Consider the following 27360-nt stretch of genomic DNA (forward strand, 5'->3'; position numbering starts at 1 on the left):
TCTTTTCGCTGCTCTTGGGTGTCTTTGCTACTCTTGGTTATAATGATCTAATCATCATATGAATGATAAAATGGCAAATTAAGATTTATATGACAGTAATTTAATAATAATTAAGATTATATGACAGTAATTTAATAATAATTAAGATTTATATGGCAACCACATGGAACTTCAATAGCTATATGGAGAGATGGTTAGCCTCACGCTGAAGAGAGACTCCCCTATCTTTTTTTTTTTTGTAAATTAAAGTAATAGTTTCCCTCAAATTCTATTTCAACTCTACGTTGCATCTGATGTAAAAACGTATTTTTTCGAATAAATTCTACATTTTATTCAAAAAAAATAAAATAATAATTTAATAATAATTATAATAATCAACCTTTGAATTATATATGCAAAAACATCAACTATATAATGGCGAGTCTCTCTCAAAAACCCTAGCTTTACGAGCCCGTGCCGCCTGAGTTTCGTTTGCCTCTCCGCTGCTCGGAGCTTCGCCGGCGGTGTGAGAGGGCTCTGTTTCTCTGTTTTTCTTCTTTTTCTTTCCAGTTGTAGTAGTGGAAACTCAATCTCTATCTCTCTGGTCATGCTGAGGAAGGTTCATCTGCTGGCGGCTGCGTCGTGCTGATGCGGCGGCTGACAAGACGGAGTGAGATCTCGGCTCGCTTTCCTCTCCGGGAGAATGGTGGTGGATCGAAGCAGCTCTGGGTGGCCTTCTCTGCAATTTCAAGGAATCAGATCTAGGTTTGTTGGGTCGCGACCTCCTGCTTCTCTAACCCTCTGCCGGAGGACCTAGCTGACCGGAGTTTAATGGTGGAGTTGGGGTTTAGTTTTTTACCGGTTGTTGGCGAGTTCTCCTTGTGCGTCAGTGGCTGAGATTTGAGGACTTCCTCAAAGCCGGTGTTTCTCGAGAGCTTCATCCACCTTCTGGTTCCAGTCCGGCCAAGAATCGGGGCAACAAGGCAAGAGCAATGGGTCAATCCGGAAATGCACTGTGAGGTGAAGCTATGCTAATCAGTGCTCCAATTTCTTATCCTTAGGTGATTAGCATTCTGGTTGTTAAGTGGTTAGTTCGGAGAAACCTCTGTTCATGCTAGTTTTGCTTTACGTCTTTTGGTCGGGTCAGTCGGACGTTCTGTCAGTTTTTTGCTTAGGACGTCTTCTGATATTGTGCTTCTGGGTGTTGATGCTATTGAGACAAGTTCTACTTGCAAATCAGAAGGTTCTAATAGCTTGGATTTGATCTGTTCTTCAGTATAGGATTTGGATTTTTTCTGTGTTTGGTAGTTGTTTTCGTGTCATAGGGTTTATTTAGGTGGTTTAAGAGATGATTTCACATTGAGTTGTGGTGTGTTATTTATCTCGTTGTGGTTAAAAAATGCAATGATTCTCGGTTAGGTAGCGTTGGATCCGCCTAATGATTCAGGATGATACTAGATCGACTCATTGCATTTGGTCCAATTCTATAGAGGAAAATTTATGTTTCTTTGATTTGGTTGTAATATTTTGGATAATGAATAGTTGATGTTGAGCCAAAAAAAAAAAAAAAAAAAAAACATCAACTATATGGTGGAAGCGCAGCCGCACAAGTTGTGCAAGAGGCCAAGTGCCAATTAGGACATGGTCAGGAAATATCAACGCTGCAGGCCTTCCCCAATCAACTAGTGTCTCTCTTCCTTCCTATGTTACTAAGTTAATAAATGTGACAAAATAGTAGCCAAACGTTATAGTTTAAGGCAGTTTTGCCCGACTGAAATAATGTTTAGCTAAATTCACTACAAACTTGCATTGCAGCAAAGGCTTGGTAACTATTTATTTATATAATAAAAATAAAAATTGGTAACATGCAATAAGATAATATAATTTAATTATGCGTTATTTCTCTTATAAAACTTTAGACTGAATAAAAAGTGATCAAATATCAAAAATTTTAATGTTATGATGACCAAATAACAATGTAACTAGATTAGCACGGGTTGAAATTCATTTTATTTACATTGTAATTTTTTTATAAAATATAATTTATGTGATTATTTTGAAAAGTTTTTTTTGATAAAATATTATGTAATAAAATCATATGCTAAATATGATGACTTGAAAAGATACTTATTTTGTAAGTTTTATATTGTTAATGATTCTAGATAAGTACCCGTGCTATAATACTGGTTAAATTTTATTTTATACAAAATTTTGTATATTTTCTATTTTAAAATAAAATTTTAATATGTTGTATTAGTTTATGTACGTGAAGTTATTTCAACAATGTATATTCTACCTCATGACTTGAATGTCATTATAAGACATAATTTTGTGAATTTGGTTTTTAAAAAGTGAGTTATTATATTATGATTAATTTAATATATTGTTATACTTTTTGTTTTAATATACTTGGTTTTTTTAAATTCTTTCATATTATAGTGACATATTATTGACATTGCTATAACAAACCAATTTAGAGTGTTTATAGTTTCTAACTTTAATATCAAATTTCAATATTTTAAAAATATTTCAAAATAAATTATGTCAAGTTTATTCTATTATATAAAATTATAAAATTCAACAAAAAATATGAAATTGAATTTAAATATTCAAATTTTGACCCGTTACTCAGTAAATTTTTTAATTCAATAGATATTATTTTTAAAAATAATATTAATAAAAATTGAATATTTTATAGATTGAATCATTTATATTTGTTTTTAAAAATTTAACTTATGGTATATCCGGAAATAAAACTATTTTTTAATTAAAATAAATAATATGAGAATTTATTTGTTTCACAATATAGACTCATATATAAAAATGAGAAGTGAAGTATAATAATAATTAACAAATTAATATGTTAAGTTAGATATCAAAGGATTTTATTTGATGAATAGTTTAATAAAGAAAATTAATATGGTAAGTTAGATGATATCAAATGATTCTTTAGAATATTGTTTTTAAGATTTTTGGAAACAATAAATCCAGACTATACAAATAATATAAAACTTAATCTATAACCTATTTGTAACCAACTTATTAAAATTATATAGTTTACAAAACAATGTTGTGTACTTCCGTTTTATTATACAGGGAATCGATCAAAATTTGGATTAAGACCCAAAAAAGGACATGTTAAAGAATCTTAGCAACAACTTGTACAGACGATAGACCGGGGACATCTCTTAGTATCGAGGGTACTGTTTTGTTCTTGTGAATCAAGCATAAGAGAGTTAAGTAAGTCGAAAATGGAAACGTCAAGAATGTGACGAGCATTTAACATGGCATGCATAGGTTCTTTTCCAACTCTCGTTCGAAATATTGAGTTTAATCTTCATGACCAAGACCAACCAAGTCAAATATATTAACCAGCCACCCATGTGAACAGTGTAGCACTGACTCGAACCCGAAGGATCTGTTTAGGTTACATTAGATAGAGAGGCACAATCATATATATGTGGTTGAGAAAACAGCCATCAACTCTAAACTAGTCAAACATCTTATCTTTTATTGTTTACTAGAAGACAATATGTGATTCATTTGTGAGGTGTTACACAATTTAGAAAGACGAAAAGTAAAAGACTGAACTCACTATAAATAGAAGTTGATACTTATTTTCTCACAATACACATACATCGAAATTTGAAAACAAAGTAGTAATCAATAATCATCATGGCTAAGTTTTCTCCCATCATCGCCCTTCTCTTCGTTGCTCTTGTCCTCTTTGCTTCTCTTGGTGAGTAATGATCTAATCATATACATGGTAAAATAAGTTATCAATTTGTTTTTCCCGTTTAAAATTTTGTTTGATAATGATTATATACGAATATATATATATATATATATATATATAGAAGGACCAACAAAGGTGGAAGCTCAAAAGTTGTGCAAAAAGAATAGTGGGACATGGTCAGGAGTTTGTGGAAACAATAATGCATGCAAGAATCAGTGCATTAATCTTGAAGGAGCACGTCATGGTTCTTGCAACTATGTCTTCCCATATCACAGATGTATCTGTTACTTCCCATGTTAAGCTACTAAAACTCCATGGTTCATAAGTGTGTGTGTATTTTACATAAATAAGTCTCTGCCACTCTATGAGTGACTTAATGACATGTGTCCTGGTATTGTTACTATGTAGACTTCTATCGTTTCTTATAATAATATAAACTTTTACGTATCAGAACTGTTCTTCTTGTTCTTGTCCATTTGTATTTGCTTCGAACACATCCTTATTGGGACAATAGAAAGCATCCAGCCTAGAAGTATACATAACATCATAACATATTAAAAAGAAAGTGACTTACTTGGCTAATCAATTCTAGAAACAAAAAAGGAAAAGTGATGGTGCATGCATTCAGGAGCGAATTGTTGTCTTACTATTCAGAATGGACAGAAATATATATATCATGATCTCCGACAAGACTATGAATTGGCCGGTGAAAAGACGGATGCTATGAACAAAAAAAAACTCATCATTTATAAATTTGGTTCTGTAGTAAATTGGTTGATGAAACCCATGATTAGATATTGGAATTTGAGACCTAGAAAAATATTTTCCTTAAGAGTGGTACACCGATTGAGTTACAGCAGAATTCATTAAAGTATACTGAAGTCCTAATTTCCTCTTCTATCTCTATACTCATACAAAAAAGGTTGCAAATCTTTCACAAATCACCACGACTTTGTAACTATGACTTAATGAAGATTTTATTCTTCTTGAGTCTACCCAACTGGACAATTAATGTAGCACTAGCTAAGCCAAACCAGTCGTTTAGGTTACACTAGATAGATCAAGCAGCGTTCCAAGCATAAATAGGTGGAGAAGAACCAATCATCTACAAACCATGATTTATTATATGCATGGAAGTAAATATGTGTTTAAAGTTTCCTTTTCATTAGTTTATTCTGATACCTTGAATAATAACCATTTATACATATAGAAGCACCACAAATGGTGGAAACACAAAATTTGTGTATCGGAGGAACAATAGTGGGACGTGGTCATGAGTTTGTGGAAGCTATAATACATGCCAGAGACAGTACATTAATTTTGAGGGAGCACTACAAGGATCTTGAACTTGTTTCCATGTTACTACTAGAATACAAGTATATATATATCTTCTCATATCACATGTGTATTTCTACTTCCATGCATGTTAATCAATGTTACATAAAATAACGATTTTTTTTTTCTCTTTCAAGAAAAGAGGAAAAACATATTTTAATCAAAATAAGTATGTGTCATTTCTATATATGACCGATCATGTTGCTTATTTTACGATATTGTTTGGTTCATATTTTCTTTTTCTTAAGTACAACTGGAAAATTCGAAAAGGACAACGATTTTTTCTTTCTAAACTTTATTTTATTTTATTTTGTATATGCATATAAATGTGACTTGTGAGTACATAATTCTTTAAAAGAATCTTTGACATCGAATATACTTTTAAAATAAAATTACCTCATAGCGTACAACTATTAATTTCCAATATTTTTTCATGACATGCAAGTGTCATAATGGTAACAAACATGCAGAGGAGGAATCGGACAGACTAACTAATATTAGGACTCATAATTTATGAGGAAAGTAATGGAATTAGCGTCGATCAGTGTTCAAGAAAGCGGACTAGGCGGCCGTCTAAGCGCCGTCTAAACGCTAGACGCTCAACAGACGTCTAAATGACCGCCTAACCCGCTTAAAATTACATACATTTTATTTTAATATTTATTTTTTATTTTTAAATTACATATAATTAAATTATTATGTTTTATATCTATATACGTAATTATAAACATTTATATGTTGTTAGTATAACTTAAATAAATGTATTTTTCTTACCATTGTTTATAATTTATAAATTTATTTTTATAACATATATTTTAATATAATTATATATATATAATATTTTATGTTGTAAACGCTTAAACCGCTTAAAAACCGTCTAGGCCCCGACTAAGCGTTCTAGGCGCTAGGCGTTGGGTCACCGCCCAGATTCCGCCTAGCACTTTCTTGAACACTGGCATCGATATAATTATTTATTATTAAATTTATAGAAACTTAGCGATTGCTTTTGTATGCCGGATGAAAATACAAATTTCAATATTAGACTTTCTTTTATTGTATTACATATTTGATTCAAGCCATATTGAACTAAAATCATTAAAATTAGATTTTATATTCGGAGAGATTATCTACATAACTAGGAGAGGTGTATTGAATTGACGATTTTAATAGATTTTGGGGTATTCTTAAATCCTCAGTTATTTAATAGGTGATTTTTAAAAATCATTTGAAATTTTGTGTTATTGAATGTGAAATTTATAAAAATAATTTACAATATCTTGTTATTCAATCAGTAATTTATATATCTCACTTTAAATATACTGTTATTCAAAAAATCATCACTTTTAATAAAAAAATCTACTGAATGGGATTCTAGGGAAATTTTCTAACATTTTTAGTTCAAAAATATGTCTTACAAAATCACACCTTTAAAGGTGAAATTTTAAAATATTTGTTAAACAGATTTTTTCGACAGTCGTTGCAATTTTTATTTTCAACTCTCTCTCTTTCTGGAAAAATCTCAAACTTCTCCATCTATTTCTCTCGGGCAATAATTTCCCCTTTTCTTTTATCATCCCCTAAATCCTATATTAGCTTCAAGATAATTGAAAGTTGGATTCAATTTTTTTTTACTTTCAGGAGCTCAGTGAAGGATTCTTGATATTTTTTACTTTCAAAAGCTCAACTGTTTTATGTCCTCCTTTCATGGCGGAGCAGATCTGCTGATCCGTTCACACTAGGGCTCAATTTCACTTGCAAACTCTATTTCTTTAGGTACTTTTGATTTTGCAAACTCTGTTTTTTTTTATATCAAAAAACCCAAAAAAAAAACTTGATCGAAAGTCTCTATTTGCTTTTGTTTCTAATGTTATTTTCCAGTTTTTTTAGTTAAAAAGGAATCTTCGAGAAAACAGATTGCATCATTCGTATAGAATTGTGTTGATGAAATCAGAATAGAAATGCAAATAGTTATGTGAGATAAGAGTTTGTTACCCTCGCCATACTTTACACAACACACCCACTTATCCTTCATTTATTGCCCAGCTGCATATGTAGCTCCTAGCCTAACTGCATATGTAGCTTCTGGTGTGCTCACTATCAAATACCTTACAAGTGAACAACCCTAAAGTCTAATTGGTGACTGCCTTTTTTGTCAAACCTCAAATCTTTTGGACGATGAAATTGTTTATGAACCATGTACCTTTTAGTGGTGTCTAATTTGTTGATGTGAAGTAATTGTTTTTGTTGGGCTTTGAAGAAGCTTGGAAAACGTTATAGTTGGTTCCAAAGAGACAAAAGCTATGATCTTTATGAAAGTATTTTACTTTTTTTAAGCCAATATGTATTAAAGTTAGTCACAGTGCATGAACTGAAGTGTGAGTGAAGTTTCAGTAAATGTGATTGTTTAATGGTATTGACTTTGCCAACAACTTGATCTTGTTCTTGCTGGATCTTGTTTAACACGTTAAACAACACAACCAAGAATCAAATACATGGACAGATGAGCTTTATCATCATCTTCTTGTGGAAGAATCAGTTGAAGGAGCCGACAATTGAAACAAGAGATCAAGCTTCTTCACATTACGTTGAATCAAGTTGTTCTTTTAATTTTATATTCTAAAATAAAATTCAATAATTAAATCTCACCAAATTCCAAAATCCAAATCTCAAAATTCTATAAATTCTAATCAAATTTCTTAAAAGTACACCCAAATCTCCTAAAATTCTGAAATATTAAAATTTCAGCTAATCTCCTAAAATCCTCAGTTCAATACACCCCCCTATATTTATAGTTACAAATTCAATTAAATACTTTGTAATAACAATGAACCTGGAGTTAATTTTGAATTGTTATAACTTATACGTAAAGTTCTGCTTGAATTATATAAAAAAAGATGGCGAGTGCATCCTTGCATCTATTCAAATACTGGCAGTCTTGGCTCCATACTAAGCATCATCATTGGCCTTGAGCCTTCCGGCGCTTGACGGCTATCCACATCCACTTTAGTTGGAGAGAAGAAGATCATAGACTGGTTTTACTTGTGACTCAAGCGAATCAGAGATTTTTAAATTTTTTTTTTTTTTTTTTTTGAATTTAATGTTTTTTTTGAATTTAATGTTAAATTATATTCAAAAGAAAAATAAACGTTTTTTAAAGTTTATGCGGATAAAACTTTAAAACAGATTTAGTAGTATCTAGCTTCAAACCAAACTTGAATGGATGTACTTGTCGATCTGCTTAATCAGTTGCTCTGCCATCCGTGGGTGTTCACCGTGTTTTCTACCGTTCCTTTCTCTCCAAAGTGAGTAAATGGTAGTTTGAAAAGCATAGCCCAGGATGAATCATAACGTTTTGTCAAGAGCATTACCAGCAAGAAGAGAGAGAACTTCTGGCTAGTGACTTGTGTATTTATCTGCGAGGAGCTTTTTGACTAACCCTTCCCACACCAATTGTGAATAAGGACACTGAAAGAAAAGGTGGTCTCTCGTCTCTAACGGGTGATTGCAGAAAATACAGCTGACGTTGGCCTGAGGAGACCATTGCTGCATTTTTTCCCTGTGACGACTCTGTTCTTGAAAACCAACCAGGTAAGAAAAGCATACTTTGGAGTGGCTTGTGAGAACCATATCACTCTGTATTCAGCCAGTTGTGGTCGAGAAACGTGGATGTGTGACCAAGTTTCCTTTGTAGAGAAGCTATTCCGGTAGCAATCATTTTTTCCTTTCCAAAGTGGTATATCTTGTACCTCACGAGAGTGATGAAGCTGCAGTTTCTGTATCTCCTCCTCTACAGTATTAAGGGATCCTATGTCGCCGCCTCCGCTGCCTAATCAGTACGTCGGCCATAGAGCTTGTCTTCGGGATTCCGAGATCGATAAAACCCCTGTCCCCAAATGTATCTTGTAAACATCCCAGTGAACTCCAGTTATCAAACCAAAAAGAGGTTGATTCACCATTGTGCACCTGCATCTTAATGAACTGCTTTGCTAGGCTCCTATATTTCAAAAGTTTCCGCCAAATCCATGAGCCACAAGTTGTGTCATCCTTTTCTGCCCAGAAGGAACCACTTCGAATAAGAGACCTCTTCACCCAATCAACCCATAAAGAGCCTCTGGCTGAAGAAATTCTCCAAATAAGTTTAAGCATGCTCACTTTATTTGCTTCCACGATTGATCTTAGCCCCAAACCTCTTTCGCGCTTTGGCAAACAAACATCAGACCAAGCCACTTTAGTTTTCTTTGCGTTCAAAGAAGGTCCAGACCATAGTAAAACAGAGCATAGTCGATCAATCTCCTGAATGCAGGATTTAGGGAGCCTGAATGTTGATATCCAGAAATTTGTTAGACTGAAAAGAACCGAGCCGATAAGCTGAAGTCTGCCTGCAAATGAGAGCATCCTAACTATCCACGAGACAATCCGCGATCGAATTTTTTCTATGAGAGGGAGGTAGTCCCCTGATGTCATCCGCCTTGGTAAAAGCGGTAATCCAAGATATCGAACTGGAAGAGAATATAATGGACAATGGGATGGCCTGCACCCAGATGCATGCAATCATGGTTCGTATCCTTTACATGTCCACATGTTTCTTTCAAGCTCATATTCGAGGCATTGAACCATTCAATCATCATGAGATTAGTTCTTGACCGAGCCAAATTAGGTTGCAGCCTAAGTGCCTAACAAGTGGTTGAATAAAACCAGCTATCGACTGTTCAGCAACTCGTCTTTCTATTATTATCTACTTGCGTGTTTAATAAATTGTCTCTTAGAAGACGGTGTTTAATTTGTAGGGCTAGTACATTTATTATTTGTTGACAAGTCGTAAAATACTAACCCACCATCATTATTATAAGGAAAACTTTTTTTTTTTTTTTTTTTTTTTTTTTTTTTTTTTTTTGTAGTAAAGGTTATAAACCCGAGTTTGATCATACACTTGTTTCCTCATGTTAACTCAAGTCCAAGTATAGTATAATAGTCATGGTAAGTTTGCTGCCAGTTCCATCATCACCTTCTCTTCACTGCCCTTCTCCTCGTTGCTATTCTTTTTCGCTATTCTTGGTGAGTATTGATCTTATCATATATTATGCATAGTATAAATTAGCATATTAAGATTAATTTGACAGCAATTTTCAAAAAAAAAAAAATCAAATAAAGATTATAATCAACCTTGAGTTGTATATGCAGAAATATCAGCAATATGATATCAAAGAAGTTGTGCCAGAGGCCAATCAGTCCCGTCTCAATATTTTTTTGGATCTTAGGTAAACTAAATGTTTTGGACCCTTTTCAAATTAAATTTTTTTTTATCCCCTTTATTGAAGGATTTTTTTTGAACTTTCAGTTGGTCTCTTGGTTTTTGCCTCTCTTGTCCCATGAGCTGGGCCTGAGATCAATTGGGACGTGATAGAAGAATTATTTAAACGATAATTAACTTGCAAGTAAAAGTGCATTGGACTTTGTTGGATATAGGCTTTACCGCTAACATTTGATGAGGCCCAAACAGAAAATCCATATAATTTTAGGGTTTTGTGTTATAAATTCGACCATTAGCAACATGGATAAAATCGTAATTTGCAGAAAGAATAAAAGGAATGAAGGTTAGAGGTCCACTATAAATACCAATGTGCACATGATCCGAAAATAGGCAAGAGAAAAAATGACAAATAACTAAATTATATCATCTGCGTTTAGTACTTTGTCATTTTCTGTAAACACTTATTTCATTTTAAGGTTAATAAAAGGACCAGATTTGCTCTTCTCCCCAAATTCCCGTTATTAATATTATTGTCGAGATCTTCCATCAACAGCCTTGAGGGAGCACGATATGGATTTTGCATCGCTGTCTTCCAGGTTAACAAGTGTCTTTGCTCATTCCCACGTGAATATACCAAAGATCTAACATAAAATAGGCCTGATGTTGGATTTGTAATAACTAATAATTATATGAGTTTTGATTGTTAAAAGCTTATGAATTTCTCTCTACATGAAGTCTTTAACTATAATCGCCTTTTAATTATTTTAGTTTGAGGCTAATAGACAAAAGTAATCAAACCTTTCATAAATTGTACTATATATGTGTCCAATGTCTCGACAAGGTTTTAAATATCTCGGTTCTTTAACTTTACACATGGCGTGCATCGGAGTTATTTAACGTTTTTTCAACTATTGCATCAGATTTTTTCGAACAAAATGAATTTAGTTTTTTTGACCAAGTCAAATATATCAGCCAGAATGTCGCATTAACTCCAAGCATCTCCTTAGGTTACATTTTAGATAGAGAGGCAAAACCCGATACGTGATATGTGATTGAGAAATAAGCCATGAACTAGTCAACATCTTTTATGTATTATTAGCTAGTTGCGTGTTAATATTTCCTACCGGAAGATGGTGTGTACGTGGTTAATTTGTAAGGTTACCATACTATTGCACGATGACCAGAAAACGACCGACACACCACCATTTCGTTCTATTTAAAGTTTGAACTTATGCTTCTTTCCTTACTTCACAATCATATATCGGAAACAAAGAAATCATAGTCATGGCTATGTTTGCTTCCATCTTCTCTCTTCTCTTTGCTATTCTTGTTTTCTTTGCTGCACTCGGTGAGTAATTATCTTATCATATGCATGGCAAAATGAGGTTATAAGTATTTATTTTTCTATTAAGATTTATTCGATAATAGTTAGTAATAATTATTAACCTTGAGGTATATAATACCTGTAGAAGCACCAACAATGGTGGAATCACAGAAGCTGTGTGAGAGGCCAAGTATTGGGACGGCACGAGGAATTTGTAGTGTCAGTAATTTTCCGTGCAAAGATCATTGCATCCGAGTTGAGAAAGCACCACACGGATCTTGCCAATTTGCATTCCCAGTTCACAAGTGTCTCTGTTACTTTCCATGTTAATAGACTACAATACTTTAATGCTTAATATTATGCGTTTAATTCACATAAACTAAGTCTGTATCACTCCATGAGTGCGCTTTATGACATATACCAGTTATGATTATGTTGAATTCTTATAATAGTGCAAATTTTATACTCTTGCCCATAATCATGCCACACGAACATCATTTGCAATAAGGACTGATAACTTCTCTATAATATATAAGTCAGAGCATTCATCAAACAAGAGGAACACAACATCATCTCCAAACTAAAAAAAAAGTTAGAAACAAAAAAGTGGTGGTGCTTCGAAATTCTTTTTTTTTTTTTTTTTTTTTTAATTTAATGTTAAATTATATTTAAAATAAAAATAAGCGCTTTACAAAATTTGTGTTCAGAAAAACTTTTGAAACAGGTTATAAAAACTCATTCAATAAAATCTGGTTGCAAACCAGACTTGAATGGTAGTGTTATTGCCTCCGTTAATCGTACTGAGACAATTGCGTATAATCTTGTCTATTAACTTGATCAGCTGTTCCGTCGTCGAAAGGGGTTCACCGTGCCGTCTCCCCTTTATTTCTCTCCAAAGAGTGTAAATAGTGGTTTGGAAAGCATATCTCAGAATTAATTTGTGCGTTTTTTCTAGAGCATTACCAGCAAGAAGAGCAAAAACTTCGTTGAAATGGTTTGTGTGCTTGTCCCTGAGAAGCTTTTTTGATTAATCTTTTCCACACCAACTGTGAGTACGAACACTGAAAGAAGAGATGCTCTCTCGTCTCCAGTGGGTGACTGCAGAGGATACAGCTCGTATTTGCCTGCAGATTCCATAGTTGCATTCTTTCACCCGTCGCGACTCTGTTTTTAACGACCAACCAGGTAAGGAAGGCATACTTTGGAGTTACATGTGAGAACCAGATCGCTTTGTGATCAGCCATTTGTGGCCGAGCAACGTGGATATGTTGCCATGTCTCCTTAGTTGAGAAGTTGTTCCGGTAGCAGTCATTTTTCCCTTTCCACAGAGGTATGTCTTCTCCATGGGACCGAGAGAATTTTTGGTTATGTATCTCCGCCTCCACTGCGGTAAGGGAAGGGAGGCGATGTCTTCTTCTTCTCTGCATAGCCATTACTTCAGCCAGAGTACTCGCTTTCGAGATTCCCAGATCGACGAATCCCCTGTCACCTAGTGTGTCATGCAAACAGCCTATAGAGCACCAGTTATCATACCAGAAAGATGTTGATTCACCATTATGAACTTCCATCTTAAAAAACTGCTTTGCCAAGTCCCTGTATTTCAGTAACTTTCTCCAAATCCAAGAGCCACAGGTTGTGTTTTCTTTTACCGCCCAGAAAGAACCTTGCCTAATAAGAGAACGCTTCACCCAATCAACCCATAAGGATTGACGAGCTGAGAGAATACACCAAATCAGCTTGAGTATACTTACTTTACTAGCCTCTGCAATGGATCTTAACCCCAAACCTCCTTCACTCTTTGGTAGACAAACCTCTGACCAAGCGACTTTGTCTTTCTTAGTGTTCAAGGAAGGACCAGACCACAAGAAAGCAGAACACAACTGATCAATCTCTTGGATGCAGGATTTGGGGAGTCTAAACGCAAATATCCAGAAATTGGTTAAACTTAGTATCACTAAGCTAATGAGCTGTAAGCGGCCAGCAAAGGAAAGCATCCTAGCTGTCCACGAGGCTATTCTTGAGCGTATTTTTTCAATGAGAGGGAGGTAGTCACCTGCAGTCATTCTTCTCGGGAGAAGGGGCAAGCAAAGATAGCGAAGAGGCAGAGAGCCATATTCAAAAGGGAATTTGTGGAGAATCTCTTCTTTATGTGTCAAGGAAATACCAGCCGTGTATATTGTGGATTTTTCGATACTAATGTGCAGACCCAAGTGAACCGCAAAATCCTCAAAAACCTGCAGGGCACCGGAGACTCATTGCTTGTTCCCATCGACAAACACCATCAGATCATCAGCAAAACAAAGATGTGTGAGTTTTAACTGTTTACACTTTGGATGATAGCCAAATCCCCTGTTCGCAGCCGCCATGTCCAATTTGCGAGAGAGTACATTCATGCAAATGACAAAAAAATACGGGTTGAGAGAGCAACCTTGACGTAAGTCTCTCTTACTGCCAAAATAACCAGCCAACTCGCCATTCACTTGGACTGAAAAAGATGCGGTTGTGATGCAAGTTTGTATCCAGCGGACATACTGCTCAGGGAAAGCCATTGCTCGCAAAGTGGAGAGTAAGAAGCTCCATTGCACTGAATCAAAAGCTTTAGATATATCTATCTTTAAAGCACATCAGGGAGAGATTGTTTCCTTGTGGTAGTCCTTGATGATCTCTGTTGCAAGAAGCAGATTTTCCATCAACAGCCTGTCTTTGACAAAAGCGGATTAGTTTGGTGAAATGAACTTCGGTAGAATGATCTTTACTCGATTGGCAAGAATCTTTGATATGACCTTGTAAAGAACATTGCAGCAGGATATCGGCCTGTAATCTTTCATGATCCTTGCTTTCTTCTTCTTGGGAATGAGAGCCAAGATAGTAGAGTTAACCCCTTTTGGAAGAAATACAGTGCGGAAGAACGATTGAATAGCAACCACAAAATTGTCACCCAAAATCGCCCAGGAGGCTTTGAAAAACTCCACGGTGAGTCCATCTGGACCCGGAGATTTTGAGCCAGGCATTGCAAATAACACACGTCTGATTTCCTCCTTAGAAACTTCATGAGTTAGCAAACTCGTATCACTCTTGGCACATCGAAAATCCAAAACCGACTCCAGCTCATGTTAGGACCATGGGATGTAATCAGTAGGTTGCAGATTGAGAAAGCTTTGAAAATATTTTGCAGCCTCATTCTTAATTTGATCTTATTTAGTTACCACTTGCCCATCATCAGAATGGATCTCCTTGATACTATTACTAGCCTCTTGAAGAGTAGCTGCAGTGTGGAAAGCGTTGTTATTCTGATCACCAGTTTTCAGCCAATGAAGCTTCGCCTTCTGTTTCAGATAGCTCTCCCCAATATCTGAAAGCCTACGCCAATTTTCATAAGTAGCTGCCTCATCACCAACAACCTGTGATGTTGGATTAGCCATTGTTTTGCCTGCAAATCGCATAAAGTTCGATATGCGTCCTTAGTGCGAATAGTAATAGCACCCACCATTCGTTTTCCTATAAGCCGCAGATGTGGCTTTAAACCTTTTAGTTGCATGGAGAACCGATGCATTGCGGAGGTAGAATGAAACAGAGGTGGAGAATTCCGCCAATGTCCTTCTAACTCTGTGTGGTAGTCCGAGTGAGATGTAGTGGCAATAACAAACTTGAAAGGCTTCTTTATCTTCAGAACCTCCGCCGAGAGATAGAAACAACATCGAAGGTGATCAGAGCAGCCTCCCGACTCAAAGACAGAGTAGGACTGCACAAACTTCTGAAACCAATGTTTTTTGATAAGCACTCTATCAAGTTTCTTGCAAATAATTCCATCGTGAATCTTATTACACCATGTAAAACGTTGACCATGGCAATTCATGACCGAGAGTTCACAATATCTTGCAATATCCTGAAAATCCCGCATTCCCGAGGGGCAGTACGGAGTAGAAGCATTCAAAGAGTGATCATCCCCTTCTAGGATTTCATTGAAATCACCACAGAGCAACCAAGCTTTGTCTTTGAACAAAGGGGAATCCTGATGGTATCGTAAATAATTCCAAAGAGACTGTCGTTCAGAAGGGAAATTGGAAGCATAAATGAAAGAAACGAGGAACTCATCCATCCCTTCAATGTATATAGAGCACGTGATTAGCTGGGAGGTTCTATAAACCGGAGTCACCCTAACATTGTTCATCCAGACCACCCACAGTCTTCCTAACTTATGTTCATCATAGTTCGAGAGGAAAGACTAATCTGCAAAAACTGATCGCACCACTCGGTCAGCCCGTCGTTCCTTAACCTTTGTTTCAATCAGACACCCAAAATCAAAATGCCCTTGTTTGATCCACTCTTTCACAACCCTCTGCTTTTCCTTCTTACTGAAACCCCGTATATTCCGAAAGAAACCTGACATCAGAGTTTTTTGGGGGAAAGATGTGTTTTCACAAATTTTGGAGGCTGAATCCGACTACTCTGGGAACTTGTTGTTGACAAAAACTTATGGACCTCCTTGGATGCTCGAGGCAAGGATGGTCGAATAGACGGACCTCCTTTGAAACTTTGATTCGAAGCTTTGAACCGTTTAATCATTTTGAGATTCTTGACCCAGTCAAGCTAACCAGTTTCTTATGGTGCATTTGATAGAGAGAGATTCTAAAATATGGTTGAAAAAACAGCCATCGACTTATTATCAACATGCATGTTAAAGTTTTCTACTGGAAGATGGTGTGTATGTGGTTAATTTGTGAGGTTAACACACTATTGTACGCTGACAAGAAAACGACCAACACACCACCATTTCGTTATAGTTAAAGTTTGAACTTATGCTTCTTTCCATATTACACACTTCACACTCATACATCGGAAACAAAGTAATCATATAGTCATGGCTAAGTTTGCTTCCATCTTCTCTGTTTGATATGGGCTTCGCCCTAATATGCCACTCGGTCCAACAAGAGTTTAAACTGTGATTTCGGCCTGACAAATTTAGGAAAAAGTCTATTAAGCTCCGTAGAGGGCAATTTCGGGAATTCACGCAGAAACCCTAGAGTGCCCTAACTCTACACTCACCTATAAATAGCTCAATACATTTATTGGAAACCTCATTCTGACTCCCGGACATTACTCAGAGAGCAAGACTTCACATCGAAAACAGATTTTATTGTCTTTTCTGTAAGTCATTTCCACCTTTGAGATAGTCATTTCTCTGGTCGGCAGCTTGTCTGTAAACTAACGAACTCTCACTCTTTGTAATTGACGACCTCATTTTATTAATAAAGGACTTGCTCCATTCTTTCCCTGCAAAATCTTATTTATTAGTATTGTGCTCATCCCGGTACAAACAATTGGCGCCCACCGTTGGGCTAGTTCAGAGCGCTCCTTTTTTGACGTTCAAAACTGACGGTCATCACTCACAGAAAAGATTCGAGACGACATGAAGAACTTGGAGACCTCAAGTGAAGAAGAAACTGCTGCCACCATGCTACCAGCGCTCGGCGCGCCGACCATGCCTTTGGAACCAGACCCATTGGGACGCACCAGAACTCGAACGCTCCCACCTACCGTAACAACATCGACCGCAGGCACCACGCCGAACAATGCTACCATTGAAGCAGCGCCCGACGTGCCCATCCCACCTCCTACTGCCACACATGCCAAGCATCGCCAAGCCGTGGATCCAGTTGTAATCGACGGTGCCATCCTTCCAGCTCCCATGCTTGCTGGACAGCAGAAAAACCTCGACGATCTGATGCAGACTATCATCACCAGACTCGATAGCCAGGACAGGCGAACAGCCGAGTGAATTGATGCACTCCCTACAACATAAGAAGCAACGCAAGATCAGATCAACACGTTCCAACGACTTAACGCACAAGCGTCGACATGCAAGTGATCCTGCCGACCAGGACACATTGCCACACCAACCTTCGCCAATCAAAGAACTCTAGGCGAGACACAAACACCGGTCGACGTTTATCATTGTAGGATCTGTCGACGACTACACTAGGGTGACACGTTCAACGATCATCGTAGCAAAAGAAGCTTACCATAATCAAATCGACGACCAGCGAGCTCGTCTCTTTCAATGACGACCTCGCAAGCTTCCCACAAACCCGTCCCTCGATCTACCTGAAATCGGGAACCGCGCACATCAAGTTCGAGGGTGACCTCACCACGACTAACCTCGAAACTAGTACGCCGCCCTCCGAGATCACTCATACCGACCTCACAATGGAGAAAACCAGGTAGTAGCGCCGCCCTCACCTCGGGAGATCCCGTCCTCTCCAACGAACCCAGATCGGAGGAATCAGTGACCTCGGTATCGCAAGGGTGATCATCGAAACCACCATGTCACCCTCTGATCCGATGACCAACGATGGTGATGCCTTCAAACGTATCATCCTCGGTTGTGCCGCCCAGGGTCACGCTGCCCTCACGAAGATCAGCAGTATCCGGACCTACAAATTCTCGATCGCGTCGCCCTCCGCTCCTAGAAACGCCAACCTCGTTCTCATCCCTTCCTTGCTGATCCCTTCTCTCGCTCACAATAGTGCTAGAACCCGATTCTTTACGCCGACCTTTGGCCCGCTAGGTTTCACGAAAATATCGCCAACCTCCAACTAGCGGGGAATCTTGCCGATCAACCATCTCAAAGGAAGCGAGATCGACCGCTGTTTTCGCCGATGCCACCCATCAAAGATTCGGATTCACGCAACAACTTCACAATGTAGAGCTTACAGCTCAACATTGGTGATCAATTCTCAGCCCAACACCGCTACTCATTTTCTCGCATGTCTCGGAGCTAAACGGTAAGTTCAACCTCATCACTCAAAAAAAAAAAAAAAGAACGCTCGACATATCGAGCTCATCAGCACTTCAAAAGAAGACATCTATAAAAACAAATTATTACACTCGCAAGAGTACACTTAGTCAAACAAGCTCTCTCGAACGAGTCCGTCTTAACGAGTGTCCAGCTTCTACATTGTCGCCCTGGCCAGGTGTACGATTTAAAACGTGTTCCACATGGATGCAGCGGTGAAATAATCCGCACAAAAAAAAGCTGACCCTGTTTCGCAATCAGCTAGCAAACGGTCAAGTTTGGATAAGCCAAGTCCTTACTTGCATTCTTTTGCTGACCTCGTGGCACACACAAGGTAAGGAGGACACCATGACCGCACCTAAAAGGTACAACGAGCTCATCTCAACTACCACTCTAAAACTTGGTATTCAAAACACGTATTAGGATAAGCCGAGAAACGTCTCGCCCCGTAAAATACATCTCGAAACCAAGGAAAAAAGCCGAGCATGTCTCGCACTAGCTTGAGGGTGCCTGAACTAATAAGTCAAGTTCCAACTTGCATGTTCTTGCCAAACCCAAACACCCACAGGATAAGCTAGACATAAAAGCCGCACCTAAAAGTACGGCGAGTCCGTCTCGCCTATCGCTTTACTCTATGTGGACCTGCACTCTACAGTTTGGTGCCCACCTCCAGCTTGGCGCCTACCTCAAGCTTGGTGCCAACCTCCAGCTTGGCGCCTACCTCAAGTTTGGTGCCGAGCTCCAGCTTGGTGCCTACCTCAAAATTGGTGCCGACCTCCAGCTTGGTCCCTACCTCCAGCTTGGTGCCTACCTCTAGCTTGGTGCTTACCATAAGTTTGGTATCTACCTCAAGCTTGGTGTCGACCTCCAACTTGGCGCCTACCTCAAGCTTGTTGCCCACCTACAGTTTGGCGTCTACCTCCAGCTTGGCGCCTACCTCAAGCTGGGTGCCGCCTCCAGCTTGGCGCCTACCTTAAGTTTGGTGCCGACCTCCAGCTTGGTGCCTACCTCAAACTTGGTATCGACCTCAAACTTGGTGCCTACCTCCAGCTTGGCGCCTACCTCAGGCTTGCAATTCTCAAGCTTGCCGCCCTCGCGCTCGCTTACCTTACTTTTGCCGCACTCAAGCTTGCTTCCCTCACGCTCGCCACCCTCGCGCTTGATGCCTTTACGTTCGACGCCCTCACGCTTGACGCTCTCGATGGAGACCTCCACTCTCAAGCGTGGTGCCGACGTCCACTCTCGTTCTCTGTACCGATCTCTACTCTCATTCTCGGTGCAAACCTCACAACCTTCTCCCACACTATCACAAGTGCCGACCTCAAGTTGACGATTAAACCTCTCCTTGTCGCTCCCATGAGAGGACATGGGACGCAAGTACACAACATGAGCACCAATCTCATCTCGCTGATCTGAAAACTTTCGTCTATCGCACAAGTGCTGATCTCCGTTTGCTGATCTCTCCTCTCACTCGCAAGATCAACCTCTTCTTGCCGATCTCCTTCCTTGCTTGCGAGACCGACCTCGAGATCACTCTCGAACGTGTGAGAACCAAAACTCAACTCGTCGACCTCCTCTCGCTCATATCGTCGACCTCCACTTGCCGATCTTCTCTCGCTCATTTCACCGACTTCCGCTTGTCGATCTTCGTCCTCACACGTAGAACCGACCTTAGAATCATTCTCGATCGCGTGAGATCTGAACTCAACTCGCCGACCTCAACCTCACTCTCGCCAGGGTAGGAGCTGACCACGGAGCTCGCCCCCACGGTAGGACAAGCGCCGACCTGGAATGAGGATTTGCCGACCTCCAGAGCATCACATAGCATCCCGTCAACCTCAATCTGCCGATCAATGGGCTCGCGCCGACCTCTCTCACCTCAACCTCGAATCAACGACTCTCGCCCGACAACCGCCGCCCTCGGTGGCATCGCGCAATCTCCGCTTAAAAGTTTATTCCCTAAATCAATCTGAAGCAATCAGCCCGAGCAGGCATATTCACAGACAATTCGAGCACGCCCGCTGATCGTAGTAGAACTGTCGCTCTCCGGACTAAGGGGGGACTATTGTTGGATATGGATTTCGCCCTAATATGCCGCTCGGTCCAACAAGAGCTTAAATTGTGACTTCGGCGCGACAAATTTGGGAAAAAGTCTATTAAGCTCCGCAGAGGGCAATTTCGGAAATTCGTGCAAAAACCCTAGAGTGCTCTAACTCTACACATAGCTCAATACATTTATTGGAAACCTCATTCTGACTCCTGGACATTACCCAGAGAGCAAGACTTCACATCGAAAACAGATTTAATTGCCTTTTCTGTAATTCGTTTCTACCTTTGAGATAGTCATTTTTCTGGTCGGCAACTTGTCTGTAAGCTGACGAACTCTCACTATTTGAATTAACGACCTTATTTTGTTAATAAAAGACTTGCTCCATTCTTTCCCCGCAAAATCTTATTTATTAGTATTGTACTCATCCCGGTACAAACATTCTCTCTTCTCTTTGCTATTCTTCTTTTCTTTGCTGCACCTGGTGAGTAAATATTATCGTATACTATAATATGCAAGCCAAAATGAGGTTACAAATTTTTCTTTTATAAATTACAATTTATTCGACATTAACCTTGAGGTATATACATGTAGAAGCACCAACAATGGTGAAGGCACAGAAGCTGTGTGGGAGGCCAAGTACTGGGACTATGCGAGGAATTTGTAATTTTAGTAATTTTGCGTGCAGGGATCATTGCATATTATATGTAAGTAGTAATAATATAAGAAAAATGAAAACAAAGGAAATGGGTGACATGACGATGAAGCAAAAACATAAAATTAAGTTTCATATAAAATGGAAAAACGGGAGATTTAAATTAATCTCAAATCAAAACCAGTTATGGACAATGGAGCGAGCTTTACAAATTAATGGTTCGCATGATCGCATCAGTGTCGCCAGATGCGTCGGTTCATCTTTCACGATCTTCTTTCCAAACATTAAACCGTTTAAACTACTTCTTGACTAAGTCAAATTAACTAGCCGCCCATGTGAACGATGTGACACTCGACTCAAAGCCAAAGCAGCCACTTAAGCAACAAAGATAGCGATGCAACCCATCCATAGGGAAAGATATGTGGTGGAGAAACCAGCCGTCAACAATGAATAGACCAGAATGTTATCTTTGATATTTCTACTAGAAGACGCTTAGTGTTAATTTCTGGGGTTATAGTCTGTGATTATACGATGCACTAATAGAAGACTAGGTCACTATCATTTCATTATAAATAGAGGTTAATCTAAACCTGATTTCATCACATAACACATACATACATATTACATACATTGAAAACAAAATTGTGATAATCATCATGGCTAAGTTTGCTTCCATCATCACCCTTATCTTTGCTGCTCTTGTTCTCTTTGCTGCTTTCGGTGAGTAAATGATCTTATCATATGAATGAAAACTGTGTGTTTAAATGTTATTTTCATTTATTTTATAACTAACCCTGAGATATTATTAGGTACTTGCGTGTTAATGTTTCCTACCGGAAGATATCGATGGTGTCTACGTGGTTAATTTGTAAGGTTACCACACTATTGCACGATGACCAGAAAACGACCGACACACCACCATTTCGTTCTATTTAAAGTTTGAACTTATGCTTCTTTCCTTACTTCACAATCATACATCGGAAACAAAGAAATCATAGTCATGGCTAAGTTTGCTTCCATCTTCTCTCTTCTCTTTGCTATTCTTGTTTTCTTTGCGGCACTCGGTGAGTAATTATCTTATCATATGCATGGCAAAATGAGGTAATAAGTTTTTATTTATATATTAAGATTTATTCGATAATTGTTTGTAATAATTATTAACCTTGAGGTATTTAATACCTGTAGAAGCACCAACAATGGTGGAAGCACAAAAGCTGTGTGAGAGGCCAAGTATTGGGACTGCGCGAGGAATTTGTAGTGTCAGTAATTTTCCGTGCAGGGATCATTGCATCCGAGTTGAGAAAGCAGCACAAGGATCTTGCAAATTTCAATTCCCAATTAACAAGTGTCTCTGTGTCTTTCCATGTTAATAGACTACAATATTTTAATGCTTAATATTATGCGTTTAATTCATATAAAATTAGTCTGTATCACTCCATGAGTGAGCTTATGACATATACCAGTTATGATTATGTTGGTTTCTTATAATATTATAAACTTTTATTCTCTTGCCCATATTATACTATTCATGTCACACGAACATCATTTGCAATAAGACTTGATAACTTCTCTATAATGTATATAGACAAGAGGAACACAACATCATCTCCAACAAAACAAAAATGTCAGAAACAAAAACTGGTGGTGCTTTGAAACTTTGATTCGAAGCTTTGAACCGTTTAATCATTTTGAGATTCTTGACCAAGTCAAATTAACCAGTTTCTTAGGGTACATTTGATAGAGAGATAGTCTAATATAGTAATATATGGTTGAAAAAACAGCCATCGACTTATTATGAACATGCGTGTCAACATCTTATATGTATTATTAGCTACTTGCCTACGTGTTAATGTTTTCTACTGGAAGATGGTATGTACGTGGTTAATTTGTGAGGTTAACACACTATTGTACGCTGACAAGAAAACGACAGACACACCACCATTTTTCGTTATATTTAAAGTTAGAACTTATGCTTCTTTCCTTACACTTCACACTCATATAATACATCGGGAACAAAGTAATCATACAGTCATGGCTAAGTTTGCTTCCATCCTCTCTCTTCTCTTTGCTATTCTTCTTTTCTTTGCTGCACTTGGTGAGTAAATATTATCTTATAATATGCATGCCAAAATGAGGTTATAAATTTTTCATTTTATAAAATTACGATTTATTCGACAGTAACCTTGAGGTATATATATATACATGTAGAAGCACCAACAATGGTGGAGGCACAGAAGCTGTGTGGGAGGCCAAGTACTGGGACTATGCGAGGAATTTGTAATTTTAGTAATTTTGCGTGCAGGGATCATTGCATCCGAGTTGAGGGAGCAAAACATGGATCTTGCAACGTTGCCTTCCCAGTTAACAAGTGTTCCTGTTTCTTCCCATGTTAATCGACTAGAAATTTGTGACGGTTAATTGTGAAATTCACATAAAATAAGTCTGTCTCATTCCATGAGTGGACATGTACCAGATATGATTATGTTGGTTTCTTATAATATTATAAACTTGTACGCATACCGTTGCGCCCATATTAAATTGTTCATGTCACACGAACAACATTTGCAGTAAGGACTGAGAAATTCTCTAATAAGGGCACATAATAAAGAATTTGAACGTAACCAAGAGGAACACAACATCATCTCCAGTTTAATGAAAAATTGGTTTTACTTTGGCGATTATTCAACTACATAATTAAAAAAAAAGTAAGAAACAAAAAAATGGTGGTGCTTTCAAACTCTGAGTTGAAGCTTTGAACCATTTAATCATCTTGAGATTCTTGACCTAGTCAGATTAACCAGTTTATTAGGTTACATTTGATAGAGATATAGTCTAATATGTGGTCGAAAAACCAGCCATCGACAACTGTTCAACAACTTATCTTTATGTTATTATCTACTTGCGTGTTAATTATATTGTCTACTATGTATGTGTTTAATTTGTGGGGACAAGTAAAACACTAAGTCCCCACCATTTCATTACAAATATAGTTTGATATACATTGAACTACAGTAGTAATAGTCATCAACTCATCATGGCTTTTTGCTTTCATCATCACCGTTCTATTTGCTGCTTCTTTCATCTTTGGTGCTCATGGTGAGTAATGATCTTATGATAATGCATGGCAAAATGGCAACTTAATTAGAATTTATTTGACAACACATATATTTTACTAATAAGTTAATAGCGATCTTGAGTTCTTTATAAAAGAATTAACTAATCTTGAGTTATGAATGCAGAAGTTGTGCCAAAAGAGAAGTGGGTGATGGTCATGAAATAGTTTAAACAACATTGTGTCCAAGAATAAATGCATAGTTGGGGGAGCAAGACATGGATCTTGCAACGTTGTCTTTGTTTCTTCGCATCTTAATGTACCAAAATTCTTGGTGCTTTATTGTGTGTTGGGTATTATACGCAGATTAGCCCAGTCCTAATTAAGTGTAACATATATGTTCATGTTCATGAGATTTAAATTAACCTCAAATCAAAACCAGATTTACAAATTAATGATCCGCATCAGTGTCGACAGATGCATCGGTTCATTTTTCACGAACTTCTTTCCAAACATTGAACCGTTTAAACTACTTGTTGACCGAGTCAAATTAACTAGCCGCCCATGTGAACGATGTGATACTTGACTCCAAGCCAAAGCAGCCACTTAAGTTACAAAGATAACGATGCAACCCATCCATAGGGAAAGACATGTGGTGGAGAAACCAGCCGTCAACAATGAATATACCAGAATGTTATCTTTGATATTTCTACTAGAAGACGCTTAGTGTTTAATTTGTGGGGTTACGGTCCGTGATTAAACGATGCACAAATCGAAGACTAGTTCACCATCATTTCATTATAAATAGAGGTTAATCTAAACCTTATTTCATCACACAACACATACATACATATTACATACATTGAAAACAAAATTGTGATAATCATCATGGCTAAGTTTGCTTCCATCATCACCCTTATCTTTGCTGCTCTTGTTCTCTTTGCTGCTTTCGGTGAGTAAATGATCTTATCATATGAAATGAAAATTGTGTGTTTAAATGTTATTTTCAATTATTTTGATAACTAACCTTGAGAGATATATTCAGAGGCACCGTCAATGGTGGAAGCACAGAAGTTGTGCGAGAGGCCAAGTGGAACATGGTCAGGAGTTTGTGGAAACAATAATGCTTGCAAGAATCAGTGCATTAATCTTGAAGGAGCACGTCATGGTTCTTGCAACTATGTCTTCCCATATCACAGATGTATCTGTTACTTCCCATGTTAATCTCCCAAAACCCAAATATCATTGGTGCTTAAACGTGTGTATTTTACATAAAATAAGTCTGTGTTACTCTATGAGTGACTTTATGGCATGCATGCAAGTTTATGTTTCAATGTTTAGTTGGACTTTGTTGTTATAATACTCCATATAAATGTAATATGTACAACGTAAGACTGTTTCTTTCTATTTCGTATTTGTCTACAGCAGGCGACACCCCAACAGAACCACTAATTTTTATTTATCGAAAACATAAAAACAGAGAAACACACGACCATTAAATGACTTACGAATATGCATGTCAAAAACAAATTTCTCATTTATATAAGAAAAATCTAGGACGTCACGTTTTATCACTATAGCCAGGTGAAACCCCCAATTTAATAGTTTGATCAGGCTACCAAATTATGCATGGTGGAGAAATGAAATATTGATTGAGAGAGTTGAATGACGGGGGAAAAGATCCAAATTTTTTACGAAAAATTCAGAAAATTCAGGATTATGGATTTAATAGTTTGATCAGATTAATTCCTTTAGGAATTACCGAAAAATTCATGCATAGTGGTGAATTAGTCTTTATTTTTAGGCTTTTATGGTAATCCTTTTACGATTTTTTTTACAGTTATTTTGCCAATTCCTTTGCTAATGAATTTACAATTTATACCTAGCTAATTTAACTAATTAATCCACCAAATTTTGATGAATTTCACCGTTTATTTCTTTAATCACCCTGAACTAGAGGCTCCAATTAGTCCATTAGGTTCAGACCATTACGGGCAACTAAAGGTTAATATAGGTATTGTATTCCCGTTTCGGTTTTCAGTGTAGCCTATTACGGCCTATTACGTACAAGGGTCAGGCTATGACCAACACTTGTTTGGTTATCCATAGCCGACTAATGTATGGTTAAAGGTGTTTCTAGGTGGATTCTTAATGGCGGAAATCTCGTGAGAACGGTTTCTTGTTCTGCAAACTTGGCGGAACAATGCTAGCTGTTCCTGAGATCAACCAAACCATGTCGATATACACTTACCCTAACTGTGAAAATATCTGACATATCAAAATACTAGTGTAACTATGGCTTAGTTAAGATCTTATTCTCTTGAGTCTTGACCACACATCAGCAGATTAAGCAGCCGCTATGTAAACGATGTATCATAAGGTCAAAGCCAAAGCAGCCATTTAGATATTATTAGGGGGGAAATATATGGTGGAGAAACCAGTAGCTATCAACGTACTATATATGCATAAGTGAAGATCTTATCTGTTAATATTAGCTACTAGAAGACACTGTGTTTAATTGGTGAGGTTATTACTACGTGGTTATACAATGCACAAGTTGAAGACTAACACACTATCATCATTTCATTATAAATAGAGGTTGATCTTAAGCTTATTTCTTCACACAAAATAAAATAGTGATAATCATCATGGCTAAGTTTGCTTCCATCATCACCCTTATCTTTGCAGCACTTTTTCTCTTTGCTGCTTTTGGTGAGTAATATCATATGAATGAAAATTTTGTGTTTCAATGATATTTTCCTTTATTTTGATAACTAACCTAGAGATATATACATACATATGCAGAGACACCGTCAATGGTGGAAGCACAGAGGTTGTGCGATAGGCCTAGTAAGACATGGTCAGGGGTTTGTGGAAACAATAGTGCTTGCAAGAATCAGTGCATTAACCTTGAGGGAGCACAACATGGATCTTGCAACTATGCCAACCCAACTCACAAGTGTATTTGTTTCTTCTCATGTTAGGCTTTGAATAGGAAGACAGAAAAATAACATATCACTCTTTAATGTAGTTCTCCTATCACTAAGTTACCATTCAAGAATTTTTTTTACTTTTAAAAGTTAATGCAGATGAACTGTATGCAGTTCATATTTTTTTTGTCCTTTTGTGGTAAATGCAGGAGAAATACATGCAGATTTGGTCTACAGCTTTTTTGATGATGTTCA

General features: G+C 37.5%; 6 protein-coding genes and 1 long non-coding RNA gene across 8 annotated transcripts; 6 read left to right on the forward strand and 1 right to left on the reverse strand.

Moving 5' to 3' along the window:
* The first annotated feature begins 3566 nt into the window (after positions 1-3566).
* Positions 3567-4165, forward strand: LOC104702330 (defensin-like protein 4). Its single transcript, XM_019227247.2, has 2 exons — positions 3567-3718; positions 3837-4165. Exons 1-2 carry the CDS (start codon positions 3655-3657, stop codon positions 4013-4015), a joined length of 243 nt encoding a protein of 80 aa, XP_019082792.1. The 5' UTR covers positions 3567-3654; the 3' UTR covers positions 4016-4165.
* A 7325-nt stretch (positions 4166-11490) lies between these two features.
* LOC104702331 (defensin-like protein 1) lies at positions 11491-12092 on the forward strand. The gene is made up of 2 exons (XM_087457077.1): positions 11491-11649; positions 11771-12092. The coding sequence occupies exons 1-2, from the start codon at positions 11586-11588 to the stop codon at positions 11953-11955; spliced, it is 249 nt and encodes an 82-aa protein (XP_087313203.1). The 5' UTR covers positions 11491-11585; the 3' UTR covers positions 11956-12092.
* Positions 12093-12576: 484 nt separating this feature from the next.
* Positions 12577-15724, reverse strand: LOC147941724 (uncharacterized). The gene is made up of 5 exons (XM_087458621.1): positions 15151-15724; positions 14832-15055; positions 14382-14699; positions 12837-13859; positions 12577-12723 (listed from the first exon to the last, which is right to left on the reverse strand). Exons 1-5 carry the CDS (start codon positions 15722-15724, stop codon positions 12577-12579), a joined length of 2286 nt encoding a protein of 761 aa, XP_087314747.1.
* Positions 15725-21632: 5908 nt separating this feature from the next.
* Positions 21633-22638, forward strand: LOC104702332 (uncharacterized). Of its 2 annotated transcripts, none has more exons than XR_002032782.2 (3): positions 21633-21843; positions 21933-22224; positions 22309-22638. It is a non-coding gene; the product is annotated as an uncharacterized LOC104702332 (long non-coding RNA). The 2 variants fall into 2 exon arrangements; XR_015561149.1 differs by having other exon boundaries at positions 21708-21843; positions 21933-22187.
* Positions 22639-23025: 387 nt separating this feature from the next.
* Positions 23026-23640, forward strand: LOC104702333 (defensin-like protein 1). Its single transcript, XM_087457078.1, has 2 exons — positions 23026-23218; positions 23332-23640. The coding sequence occupies exons 1-2, from the start codon at positions 23155-23157 to the stop codon at positions 23514-23516; spliced, it is 249 nt and encodes an 82-aa protein (XP_087313204.1). The 5' UTR covers positions 23026-23154; the 3' UTR covers positions 23517-23640.
* Positions 23641-25008: 1368 nt separating this feature from the next.
* On the forward strand, positions 25009-25582 carry LOC104702334 (defensin-like protein 4). Its single transcript, XM_010418188.2, has 2 exons — positions 25009-25127; positions 25221-25582. Exons 1-2 carry the CDS (start codon positions 25064-25066, stop codon positions 25397-25399), a joined length of 243 nt encoding a protein of 80 aa, XP_010416490.1. The 5' UTR covers positions 25009-25063; the 3' UTR covers positions 25400-25582.
* Positions 25583-26732: 1150 nt separating this feature from the next.
* LOC104702337 (defensin-like protein 1) lies at positions 26733-27339 on the forward strand. Its single transcript, XM_010418191.3, has 2 exons — positions 26733-26887; positions 26981-27339. Exons 1-2 carry the CDS (start codon positions 26824-26826, stop codon positions 27157-27159), a joined length of 243 nt encoding a protein of 80 aa, XP_010416493.1. The 5' UTR covers positions 26733-26823; the 3' UTR covers positions 27160-27339.
* The last annotated feature ends 21 nt before the right edge of the window (positions 27340-27360 follow it).

The sequence above is a fragment of the Camelina sativa genome, chromosome 7 (assembly GCF_030686135.1).
Source record: "Camelina sativa cultivar CO46 ecotype springtype chromosome 7, ASM3068613v1".
NCBI lineage: Eukaryota > Viridiplantae > Streptophyta > Magnoliopsida > Brassicales > Brassicaceae > Camelina > Camelina sativa.

Coding starts and splice junctions, on each gene's coding strand:
- LOC104702337 (XM_010418191.3), top strand. CDS start 26,824: ATGGCTAAGTTTGCTTCCATCATCACCCTTATCTTTGCAGCACTTTTT. Junction 26,888..26,980: donor TTTTCTCTTTGCTGCTTTTG/GTGAGTAATATC, acceptor ATACATATGCAG/AGACACCGTCAATGGTGGAA.
- LOC147941724 (XM_087458621.1), bottom strand. CDS start 15,724: ATGGATGAGTTCCTCGTTTCTTTCATTTATGCTTCCAATTTCCCTTCT. Junction 14,700..14,831: donor ATTCTGATGATGGGCAAGTG/GTAACTAAATAA, acceptor CGATGTGCCAAG/AGTGATACGAGTTTGCTAAC. Junction 12,724..12,836: donor AAGCGATCTGGTTCTCACAT/GTAACTCCAAAG, acceptor TATCCTCTGCAG/TCACCCACTGGAGACGAGAG.
- LOC104702334 (XM_010418188.2), top strand. CDS start 25,064: ATGGCTAAGTTTGCTTCCATCATCACCCTTATCTTTGCTGCTCTTGTT. Junction 25,128..25,220: donor TGTTCTCTTTGCTGCTTTCG/GTGAGTAAATGA, acceptor AGATATATTCAG/AGGCACCGTCAATGGTGGAA.
- LOC104702330 (XM_019227247.2), top strand. CDS start 3,655: ATGGCTAAGTTTTCTCCCATCATCGCCCTTCTCTTCGTTGCTCTTGTC. Junction 3,719..3,836: donor TGTCCTCTTTGCTTCTCTTG/GTGAGTAATGAT, acceptor ATATATATATAG/AAGGACCAACAAAGGTGGAA.
- LOC104702333 (XM_087457078.1), top strand. CDS start 23,155: ATGGCTAAGTTTGCTTCCATCCTCTCTCTTCTCTTTGCTATTCTTCTT. Junction 23,219..23,331: donor TCTTTTCTTTGCTGCACTTG/GTGAGTAAATAT, acceptor ATATACATGTAG/AAGCACCAACAATGGTGGAG.
- LOC104702331 (XM_087457077.1), top strand. CDS start 11,586: ATGGCTATGTTTGCTTCCATCTTCTCTCTTCTCTTTGCTATTCTTGTT. Junction 11,650..11,770: donor TGTTTTCTTTGCTGCACTCG/GTGAGTAATTAT, acceptor TAATACCTGTAG/AAGCACCAACAATGGTGGAA.